Source organism: Crocodylus porosus, unplaced genomic scaffold, assembly GCF_001723895.1.
Source record: "Crocodylus porosus isolate Cpor-Errol unplaced genomic scaffold, CroPor_comp1, whole genome shotgun sequence".
NCBI classification, from domain to species: domain Eukaryota; kingdom Metazoa; phylum Chordata; order Crocodylia; family Crocodylidae; genus Crocodylus; species Crocodylus porosus.
Genome location: NW_017728886.1, coordinates 210,001,374 through 210,013,703, shown reverse-complemented (window position 1 = coordinate 210,013,703; position 12,330 = coordinate 210,001,374). Strand labels below are relative to the sequence as shown.

The following is a 12,330-nucleotide window of genomic DNA, read 5'->3' as shown; positions in this document are numbered from 1 at the left end:
GTTTAAGAGGAGGTTAGATCTTGCTGGGGTCGTTTGACTCCAGTATTCTTTCCTGCCATGGCAGGGGGTCGGATTAGATGATCTGCTCAGGTCCCTTCTGACCCTACAAACTATGAAACTATGAAAACACTGGAACAGGTTACTCAAAGAGGTGGTGGAAGCTCCATCTTTGGAAGTTTTTAAGACCTGGCTAGAAAGAGCTTTGGCTGTGATGTTCTAGTTGGGGATGACCTCCTGAGGTCCCTTCCAACTCTAATTTTCTATGATTTTTGTGGGTGACATTTTATTCAAACAACTGCCCTTTATTGGAGCAACAGCCCTCCACACTATTTTAAATCATTGTTGTGCCTACTTCTTTTTTCAGACCTGACAAAGAATGCCTCACATTCAAAAGTTTGTCTAAGTCTACCCCAACCATGCAGTTGGCCCAGTAAAAGACATCACTCACAAAATCCTTGCCACAGAGGGATACTAACAAAAGAAAGGAGAACAAGACTGTTGGAAGTGGAAGGGGGAGGTTGGAAGGCACATGAGAATGGGTCTGTGCACAGAACTCCAGTCAGAGTTGGGAAATGGAGAGGCTGACATGAAGGGGGGAGAATGGGGAATGCTGGTATAGGGGAACACATATACTTAGGCCCCCTGGTTTGGGAGGAAGATTGAGGGACCCTGGCATGGGAAAGAGGGAGGAAAAGGGAGAAGGGCTATATATACAGAGCCCCTAGCATGAACAGAAAGAGGGAAGCATGGCAGGGTTAGCAGCTTCGGCGATAGAGGTCATGCAGAATCCCTGGCAGATGGGAGAAGGGGGAACTCTAGGATAGACACAAGGAGAAAATTGGGGGAAGAGGGAAACTGGAACATAAATAAGTGGAGAGCAGACATACACACCCCCTGCCTGGCTGGCAGGAGGAAATGGTCTGAAACCTGGTCTGAGAGAGGGGGTGGGAGAGGTTGCAAGTAGGACTGTGCGAAGCTTCAGTCCCTGATTTGATTTGGTGGAGATTTGGCCTGATTCGGTGGCTGAATCTCTGAATCTGAATTGAATCAATTCAGCTGATTTCCGAACCCTCTGAATCAATTCGGAGAGATTTGGAAAGATTTGTCAATTTGGACATAGACACAGCTTTAAATGTTTTTTCTATGCACTTCTAGGTAGCAGGTGGCTTGTGAATGCTGTGATCCTGGGGTAGATGGAGTGTCCCACAGGAGTGCAGGGGACTCCCCAGCATGCTTGGCATCACACCTGGAAGTGGACCAGAAGCAGTTCCAGTCCACTTCCAGGTCTGCTGGAGAGTGCATCGGGGCCCCCCCCACCCGCACCCCCATCTCAGCAACTGGTGCCTCCTCCATCTGGGGGGGGCAGCAGGGGTCCCCCCTGCGGCCAATAGCCGAGCTGGGGTGGGGCGTGGGCATGCTCCCTAGCGAACCTGGAAGTCGACCAGAAGTGGACTGGATGTGGACCCCACCACCAAGCATGTGGAGGCCCCCCCCTATTCCTGTGGGATGCTCCATGCACCCCAACATCACAGCATTCACGAGCTGCACCTGGTACCTTGAGGTATGTAGAAAAAACATTTAAAGCTGTGTCTGCGTCCAAATCAATGATTCTCCAAATCAGCATCAAATCTTCAAATTTGGATTTGGCCAAATCGAATCAGGGACAGTGATCCAAATCCACTAACTGAATCACTGTCCCTGATTTGGGCTGAATCCAAAAAGAATTGCACACCCTTAGTTGCAAGTGTAGCATATGAGAATGAAAAGACTGCACACAGGGAACTTGTGGTGAGGGCTGGAGGAGTGCAAGGACACCCTTGTGCCTGGAATATGTTTAGCAGGTAGAAGCAACAGCCCTCTAACAACCCTGCAGTTAAACATGAAACAACTTTGCTAATGAGTTTGACTATTTTATACAGCTATATGTCAGCTAATGGATGACTCACATGACTCCCAGAGGACTGGAAAAAGGCCAATGTGGTCCCTATTTTCAAGAAGGGGAGGAAGGAGGATCCAGGTAATTATACACCAGTTAGTCTCACCTTTAGCCTTGGGAAAACCTTTGAAAACATTATCAAGGATCACATTTGTGAAAGCCCATCAAGCAAAATAATGCTGAAGGGCAACCAGCATGGGTTCATAGTAGGTAGATCCTGCCTGACTAACCTTGTTTCTTTTTATGACCAAGTCACAAAATGCTTAGATGCAAGAGTTGAGGTAGATGTCATCTACCTGGATTTTAAGAAGTCCTTCAATACGGTATCTTATTCTATTCTCCTAAACAAACTGAGCAGCTGTGACATAGATGATTACATGGTCAGGTGGTTGGCAAATTGGTTAAGGGTTGCACCCAGACAGTGGTGGTGGATGGGTCGGTATTGACCTGGAAAGATGTGGGCAATGGGGTCCCCCAAGGCTCAGACCTGTGCTATTCAGTGTCTTCATCAGTGACTTGCATGAGGGCGTGGACATCACTCTGTCCAGATTCACAGATGACATGAAATTATGGGGTAAAGTAAACATACTAGTGGGAAGGGATTGAATACAGGTGGACCTGGACAGTTTGGAAAAGTGGGCAGAAAAGAATAGGATGCAGTTCAACAAAGACAAGCGCAACATGCTGCATCTAGGGAGAAGGAATCACCAACACACCTATAGGCTAGGGAATGACCTTCTTAGCAGCATAGCAGCAGAAAAGGGATCTCAGAGTTACAGTTGACTCCAGGATGAATATGAGCCATCAATGTGACAAAGTAATCAGTAAAGCTAACCGCACTCTATCATGCATTAGCAGGTGTATCATGAACAGGTCCAGGGAGGTGATAATTCCCCTCTATACGGCATTGGTGAGGCTGCAGTTGAAGTACTGCATGCATTTCTGGGCATCACACTTCAAGAGCCATGTGGATAACCTTGAGAGGGTCCAGCGGAGGGCCACTCGTATGGTTGGGGGCCTGCAGGTAAGGCCCTATGAGGAGAGACTGAGGGACCTGGATCTCTTCAGCCTCCACAAGAGAAGGCTGAGAGGGGATTTTATGGCTGTTTACAAATCAATCGCGGGGGGGGGAGGGGAGGGGGAAGGGCAGCAAGAAATAGGAGATGCTCTGTTTAGCAGGGCACCCCTTGGAATAACCAGGAACAATGGCCACAAACTGACAGAGAGCAGATTTAAGTTGGACATCAGGAAGGAAGAACTTATTTACAGTAAGGGTTGCCAGAATTTGGAATGGGCTTCCAAGGGAGGAAGTGCTCTCCCCTACCTTGGGGGTCTTTAAAAGGAGACTGGACAAGCACCTGGCTGGGGCCATATGAGCCCAGCGCTCTTTCCTGCCCAGGGCAGGGGGTTGGACTTGATGATCTATTGATGTCCCTTCCAACCCTAACAACTATGAAACTATGATTCGCATGACTTCATGATGTGGCTCACATGACTATTCAGACCCCTTTTCCTTTCCTCAAACATTCTTGTATGAAGCAAACTGCGTGCCAGACTGTTCTCAGTAAGGGTAATGGGAGCGGGGGTGCCATCTAAGAGATTTCTCCTTTTATTAAATTTTCAGTTCAAAAACATGTTTGCAAATACTCATCCAAAGTAATTTCTCATTTGTACTTTGCACACACTGGTATAACTATGTGACAGAATTGGAGGCTAGGATTGTAAACTTGGCCTTGTCTGATTGCTTGCCCTACTCGGCCTTCCAGAAAATGAGCTGTTTATCTCATGAGGATAACCCAATGAGTCAGCTTTTAAATTAATACCATATTAAAAAATAAATAGCAGTCTTTCACTAGTGACACCTAGGGCAGAGGATGCTAGGAACATAATGTCTGCCAGCTATTACATATCTATATTCTTCAGCAGAAGGTTTGTCACTTAAAGCTTCTGTTTAAAAAAGATTCATATATATATATATAATAGAAAAGGGTATGGTTTTTGTGGGCTGATCTCTCTTTCGCTTCTGCTGGAAATTCTACCTGTGCTCACAGTCTAAAAGACCTGTAAAACAGAGTCTGAGAAACTGAGATCATCAACTTTAAAAAAAGTCATACTTTTGTCTGAAATATTTACTGATCATTGTCACAATTAATAGTGAAGTTGTTTTAACTGAAAGTGGACAGAGGAGAAATACTGTTTTTTCTGAATGTCTTTTAAAAATATTATGGTGTTGTTCTTCTGTACAGTCACTTTCCCCTGATATTTGTGTGGATTATTCAAACACAAGGGAGAAAAGAAACACATTATGTAGGAAAAAAATAGAGAAATGGTTGTAAAACCACAGTATGGATAGGAAACTCATGGGAAGAAGTATTTTTAACTTATTTCATTAAAATTTGCTAGATTTCATCTTGATGGTGTGCCTTTAAGACCTTATTAGAAACAAAGACGTATTTACCTTTTGTCGTTGGTAAACGTTTGTGAGAGGAGCTACTTGACAGTCTTTATGAGCACCAAAAACTTTGCACAGAGAGCATGTAGGCATTTCACAGTTTAAACAATAGATATTAATTTTCTCATCTTCATGCTCTTCACACATTGGCTGTTCAGATTTTCTTTCAGGTCTATGAGAGAAACATTTGAAAACATGTAAAGAGTTTACTTGCTTATCTGATCTGGATAATAACATGTGGTCTTCAGTATAAAAAAAGACAGAAACCAATGCCTAAGGTTGAAGTGCATAACCACAGAATAGTTTTAATCCTGCCATGGAGGGATGAATAAACAAATATATGAATAAACAAATATATGTATTTGCAGACCTTCCTGATACAGCATTACATAATGGAAAGCATGACTTCATACTGTGGCCCTTACTCAGGAAGATGCTTAAGCATGTGCTATTTTTAAACACATTAGTTTTCCTCACTGAACTCTGGGGCACTACTTATACACATTGTTATGTTGTTTACCATCTTTCTGAATTGAGGCCCAGTCTCTTGAGTGCTTCAAGGTTTAATCATGTAAAATATTGGCCACTGTGGCTTTGATTGTACAGAGCATTTATGCTGGGTCTTATTTTTAAGCGTGAATAGTTCCACAGGAACTGATGAAAATTCATAGGCTCAATGTTAAGTCCCTTCAGTGCTTTCATGAATCAAACTCAGGATACTCAGGAGAATCATGGCCAAACCAGTTTTAAAGGCAATTTCAGATGAGCAAGTTTCTAACATAGGCAGGGTCAAATTTTAATCCTTCTCTCCTAACCACTGAAAATACAAATGACATAAAAAGTACTCCTTGTGTTATGCTAAGCCAGAAGCTTTTCTTGCACTAAAACACAAGTGTTGACAACATGATTTGGCCCCATTACACCAATCAATCCATCCATATTAGGAACCAGTCTAGTTGGAACCCACCATGTTTAAATTAGTGGCTTGAGTCCTGCCCAATGTAAATGGAGTGTCTCTCTGTTATAGTCCACAGTCCAAGGTGCTTCCCTCACAGAACCATCCTGTAGAGTTTAACAGATGTGGAAATAATTGCTCCAGAGATATTTAATAGAATGTGTTAGACATTTCTCTAAAATTGAGAATTAATTCATTTCCATACTTTTAAAACCATCCTCCAGAATTTTGTGGCAAGGAAACAAGTGACCATTACATTCTATTAAAAATTCAACAACTCACAAAAAGATTATTCATGGTTTAAAAGGATGAAACCAAAAAGGGAGATAATCAGCTTAACATTAGATAGTTGCCTGAGATACATAATGATCACTTAATGAGTTGATCACTTTCTCTATCCATCACAAAGCTGGCAAATCAGTCAGCAATGCAGAAATCCTTGACTTTAGGAAAGCTGACTTTCACAAGCTCAAGTGGTTGGTCAGATATCATGATCTGACAGGTAGGCGAGTCCATAATGAGTGGCTGCTCCTTAAGTATGCAATCCTAAAAGCACAAGGGAAGTCCATTCCACTTCAAAGGAAAGGTAGTAAAAGGGCTGGGAGCCCCCTTGGCTCAATAGGGAACTCATGGACCTCCTTAACCTTAAAAGAGAAGCTTATAAGGGTTGAAAGACAGAAAATACTTAAAAGGAGGATTATGTATCACTGGCCTGCACCTGTTGCGAGCAGACCAGAAAAGCCAAGGCTGAAAGTGAGCTCAAGCTGGCTACAGGAAACTAGGACAACAAAAAGTCCTTCTTCAGATATGTGGGAAGTCAAAAGAAACATAAGGGCAACACTGGACTCCTGCTGAGCCAAATGGGACAGCTAAAAACCAACACCCAGGAAAAAGCTAATTTCCTCAAAGATTACTTTGCATCGGTTTTCCAATATCCCAGTGGGATCACCCTGCCTGACAGGACACAGGATTACCAGGGTAAGGGTGACCATACACTTACAACTGGTGAAGACCTTGTGAGGGAGCACCTTGAGAGGCTGGACATCCACAGGTCAGTTGGTTTGGACAGAATGCACCCAAGAGTGCTAAAAAGGTGGGCTGACATCACAGCATAGCCAATGGTGAAGATATTTAAGAACTTGTGGTGTTTGGGAGAGGTTCCAGAAGATTGGAAGAGGGCCAACATGGTGCCTATCTTCAAGAAGGGAAGGAAGGAAGACCCAGGGAACTACAGGCCAATCAGTTTGACCTCAATTCCTGGAAAGAGCTTGGAAAAAAATATTAAAGAATCCATCAACAACAGACTAACAGAAGACATCATTCTGAGAGATAGCCAACACGACTTTGTTAAGGGTAGGTCATGCCTGACCAACCTCATTTCCTTCTACGACCAGTTGATGTGTCACCTGGACAGAGGAGGAAAGGCTGATGTCATTTACTTGGATTTCAAAAAAGTCTTTGTCTTGGTCTCCCATGATGTCCTCATGGTAAAATTGGGGAGTTGCGGCCTCAATAACCTTACAGTGTGATGGCTGGGGAACTGGCTCCATGGTTAGACCTAGAGAGTGCTGGTTGATGGAATTGAGTCAACATGGTGCATGGTGACCAGTGGCATCTTCCAGGGTTCAGTTCTCAGATCAGTACTCTTTAACATATTCATAAATGAACTGGATTCGGGTGTCAGAAACAGACTGACTAAGCTTGAAGATGACACCAAATTATGGGGAAGCGTAGTCACTCTAGAAGATAGGCTGGGGATTCAGGCTGACCTGGACAGGCTTGCAAGGTGGGTGGATCAAAACCTGATGACATTCAACATACAGAAATGCAAGGTGGTCCACCTCAGGAGAAAGAAACCACATCATACCTGTAGGCTCAGCACTACTACACTCACTAGCACAATGACTGAAAGAGACATGGGGATCATGACTGACCACAAGATGAATATGATCCACCAATGCAATACTGCAGCCAGCAAAGCAAATAAAATCCTAGCTTACATCTACTGATATATCTCAAGCAAGATCCAAGATGTCATCCTCCTGCTTTACTTGGCCTTAGTGAGGCTGTAGCTGCAGTACTGCATCCAATTCTGGGCTCCACAGTTTAAAAAGGATGTGGAGAAGCTTGAGAGAGTCCAGAGGAGAGCCATGCACATGATCAGAGGTCAAGAGAGCAGGCCTTATGAGGAGAGGCTGAGAGCCATAGGACTCTTCAGCCTGGAGAAGTGTAGGCTCATGGGATTTGATGGCAGCCAATAAGTACGTAAGGGGTATGTATCAGGAACTGGGAGAACATCTGTTCAACAGGGGACCCCAAGGGAAGACAAAGTCAAATGGTCACAAAATGCTGCATGACCATTTTAGACTGGACATAAGAAAAAACTTTAACATCTGAGTCTTCAGAGACTGGAATAGACTCCACACAAAAGTGGTGCAAGCACCTACTCTGGACACATTCAAGAAACATTTGGATGATTATTTTGCTGGGGACATCTGACCTCAGCTGACTTCCTGCCATTTGGGCAGGGGGCTGGACTCGATGATCTCGTGAGGTCTCTTCCAGCCCTAATGTCTATGAAATCTATGAACTCTATTAAATGAATAGTTTTACAACTAATACTCAGCTGAAAGGTATTTGTTTCTATATTTTGCAAACCATGCTTTGAAAGTTTGCAGAACAGAAAGAAATGATCTTTACATTCAATCAAAATACATAGAGAGAAGTATTATTTCAGTCTAACACACAGAGAGAAAGTATTATTTTATATTAATTTACAGAAGGCTTTTTCCTACAGGCTAGGAAAATGGGGCTAATTAATCTGTGTGACTGATGGAATATATGTTTTCTCTTGTAAGCAGCTTGAAAGTGAAATTATTCTTGAAATAAATAAATGAAATAAATGACATTTAGAAAACGATAGAGCAGGAGGGAAAGTATCTTCTCCTTCCAGGTGTTTTAATTTCATCAGGTTTGAAACTAAGTTACAGAGTCATGTTGCTAAAATTAGCAAGTCTATACTCCGCAATATAACTAGATACACAGCAAATCATAAGATGGAGCAACAGAAAAATTCTAGGAAATATTCTGTTATATAGATCAGGTTGTTAACATATATTTGCACAACACATACTCAGAAAACAAACACCCCAAAGTGTATATTTAAGGTTAATTTCCAATGGAAAGGATGGTTTAAATTGAAGGATCATGATTCCAGACACCTGAGTCAACCTCCATATGGTAAGCTGGGAACAGAAGGCTCATCACATCTGGGCAGAGCACTGTTCAAAATGACAAGATAAGCAGAGACCAGAATGACTCCACTTCCAGAGTGTTTACAAGAACAGAAACCACCAGTGTTTCATGTGCCATTGGACTTGTGCCTACTAATATGAAAGACAGTTGTGAAGGGTCAAAAAGGCAAAGGTATCAAATAGACTCAGTGCTGAGTTGAGGGACCCTCTGTCAGAAGTAGCTGATCTTTAAAAGCATCCCAAAGGGTGAGATGAAATCAGGACAGAAATCTGTGAACTCATGTAGTCCTCAAGAGCCTGGCAAAGAAAACTGGAAATGAACAGATACTCTGTTGACTTCCAATCTCTTTCCTAGGCCCAGAAAATGAAGAACTCTTCACTAGATCCCAGAAAGTGGCCTCTTTTATGTCAGTGGAAATGCTGACTCATTGGACCAACCTCTGCGCTGTTATGAAAAGACACGGTTGATAAGCAACCAGAGGATGCAACTTACCTCTCCCTTACTCCTGTGTGATACAAGTGCAAATCTATTTTATGCAGGGTTAAATTTACAGTAATTTAGCAGGCAGGGGTAACAGGGTGTGGACTCACATAACACTTCTATTATTTTCAGTGTGGTTTGAGCTGCAAGCATCTGTCAGTTCAGAATGATATGAACCTCCTGGAAGTATAGCTGGATAATTACCTATTATTTTGAACCAGTTCTTTGCAAACTGCTTCAGTGTCATGTGTGGACACTAAGCTTTCTATGACTAGTATCTGGTCTCTCCTGCAGGAGTACCACACTGCAGCACTCCTCACCCCTTCCCCACTCCAATGCCCACCCCTGCCCCTGCTCCCCCCAGCATGGAAACTGGCTGCTCTGGGATGCAGCCAGATCTTTGAAGCCCCAATCCCTGTTGCCTGCATTTGACCATGATCCATGGCAACCCAGGTTGATTTTGTGGGGTGAGAGGGTGGGAGTTGAAGGTGGAGGGAGGCCAGGTGGGTGGAGAGGGTGTCCCTGCCTCCAGATTCTCTGGGTGCTCCAGAGACCTGCCTATGGTTTCTGCTTTATGCTGTAGCTCTAAAGGACTTTCCCTACAAAGCAGCTCAGTTGCTTCCATTGCCTTTAATCAACTCTGGTCCCTGGCACCCCAGGCTTATTTGGCAGAGCAGTTGGGAGAGAGGGGTGCCTGAAAACTACTCAGCTACAACTGCATGGGGATGGGTGTGCAGGGTAGAATGTGCAGGGCAGGGCAGGCACCTGGGAGGGGTGGGAGGTGTAGCAGAGGTGGCAAATCAATCAATGGGCCAATTCACATTGAATTGAGGACCGTTCTGTGGTCATTGCACAGTGGATCATGTTTGTCTTCCCCTAGTAATTGACAGGTGCACCCACTCACTTGCCACCTCACAGTAGATGTGTGTGAGGTGGGGGTTAATTGAAATTAATTCAGCAGCTTTCTAGGAAATGGCTTTTTAAAGCTGCAGCCTTAGGCAGAGACCTTGGAACGCACAACATTGGGAAAACAGAAACAGGGGTCCAGGTAGCCCTCACCCTCCCTCCTCCCAATCAGGGTCTTCCTTCCCTGTTAGGGGAAATCCTGGGGAAAATCCAAGCACTAGTAAGGCATGCTAGGCCAGATACTAACTCCCACACCCTGGTGGCAGTTTGACAGCATTGCAATGTCTAAAAAGGGTATCTTTTACTTTGAACCCTTGGCGGTATTTGTATGGACACCTCTGAACCAGGGCAATTGTGAACCAGTTCTCAATCGGTGATGCTGTTGGAATAATTCAATGATTATGTTTGTCCACACCTTTCGAGAGTAACGTCTGGTGGGCTGTGGAGCAGCAGCTCTACCTCCCCTTTTGATGTGGTTAAAAGTTCATGGCCAGAGATGTTATTTTCAAATTCTTTGTTAACATATGAGGGAATTCGGGAGAGATTTTTTTCAAGATCTCACAGGTAGCACTAAATTCCCTGATAAAAAAGGAGCAAGAACCGGTAACAGTACTTTGAGAGAATTAAACTTGTTTTTTCTGCAGTGCAGAAACAGCTTGTGACAATGTGAAGTGTGACTGGAGTGTGATTGTTTGGCATCCTATTGTACACATTATACTGGTATACAAAAAATAGCAGATAGAAAACATATCTCCCCCCCACTGCTATATCGGGTGACTTCAATTTGGTGGAGAGTTATCCTTGAAAGTATCAGAAGCAAAACTCTACTAGTCTACTTAGGTTTCATCTGTCTCTATCCATTTGGAGAGTTTTTCTTTAAATGCACATCCTCAGTCATTCACTGAAATATCCTTGTTCAGATGGCTTAGAAGATCAGGCCTTAAAACTGCAACTCTGAACAAACTCATAAATAATACTGGGGTCCTTGATCTCAATATTATACTTTGATTACCGCTCTCTTAAGCCAAACAAATAGATCTATTTACTCCTGTACTGCATCCACAGGGTGTTTCTATACATTCGTTAATGTGCTTTTGCTACTGTGCATTAAGTTTATCATCTCTAATATGAGGCATTGGTGACATGTAGGGGGTGCACGTGGGTGCCTGCAGGAGCTCACTGCTTGCCGCTGCCATGCTCCCACCGCCAACAGCACCGCCACTGCCTGCAGGAGCTTGCCATGCCCCCCAGCCTCCGGGGGCACATGGCATTTATGATATGAAGTACTACATAAAGGTGCAACGCTTAATGTACAATAGACTAATTCTAGTGCACATTAGCATATTAGCACTTTTTGAGATGACGCTTTAATGTGCAATAGAATAGGCTACTGTGCATTAAAGCACATCTATAGACATGCCCACACAGAATCTGGCCTTTAAAGTGTGGACTGCTTTGAACTGTTCATAGAAAAAAATGCAAAATCAGTGTAGAAAACATGCATGCTGTTATTAACAGCTTAATATTTAATTAGTTAACATAATTAGCTCCATTTCTGGCCCTATGCTGAGTTACATTAGCTGAGGCTATACCTTGGTATATTTATTTTATATAACACTATTATTTAAAGGACAATTTGACTGAATATAAAGAAGAGCTGCTGTTCTAATAAACATAATTTTATAGTAGGTTTAATATCTCTAGCCCAAATTCTGCTCTACATTAGAGCACTGCAAATTGAGAACAATTCCATGGAAGTCAACAGCAGTATTCATTTGAATAGTTAACCAATTTTGGTAATTCATTTTCTTTAATTGTGGGGGACTATTTCAAGATTTATACAAAGCCAAAAATCTTTTCTGTCCAGTCTCCTACATCACGTGGAATTTGTTCTGTAACAATACTGGTTATTTCATTTACACTGAAAAATCAAAGTACATGCCAGTAAAGTACACATGGGGCCTGAAAGACATTAGCCCACATTGTCGGACACCCTGAGAACACCAGAAAGCAGTGACAGGGAGTGCCTAGAACGATGTTTCATAGATTTCATAGACATGAAGGTTGGAAGGGACCTCCTAAGATCATCCAGTCCAGCTGAATAAAAAATTGAATCTGAATTGAGTCCGACCCCAAATTGAATCTGATGTTGAATCAGAATGCTGTAAATGATTGATTTAAATTATGTTAGCAAGCAGCCTGGCCCCAGTCCAGCCCTGTGGGGGAAGGGGGTGTGGTCTGGCACCCATTCAGCTGCATGGGGGGGTGGGGGTTGGGAAGGGGGCATGGCCCAGCTCCAACTCAGCTGCGTGGGCAGAAGGGGGTATAATTTTCCCCAACCTGACG

General features: G+C 43.3%; 1 protein-coding gene across 3 annotated transcripts in view; it reads right to left on the bottom strand.

Annotated features, from left to right (window-relative positions):
- Positions 1 to 12,330, bottom strand: part of TRIM55 (tripartite motif containing 55) — a 74,052-nt gene that overhangs the window by 42,374 nt on the left and 19,348 nt on the right. For all 3 annotated transcript variants that reach the window (XM_019548727.1, XM_019548734.1, XM_019548719.1), the window contains exon 3: positions 4,395 to 4,560. In XM_019548727.1, coding sequence (XP_019404272.1) covers positions 4,395 to 4,560 — 166 coding nt within the window. The remainder of the gene's footprint in view (positions 1 to 4,394; positions 4,561 to 12,330) is intronic.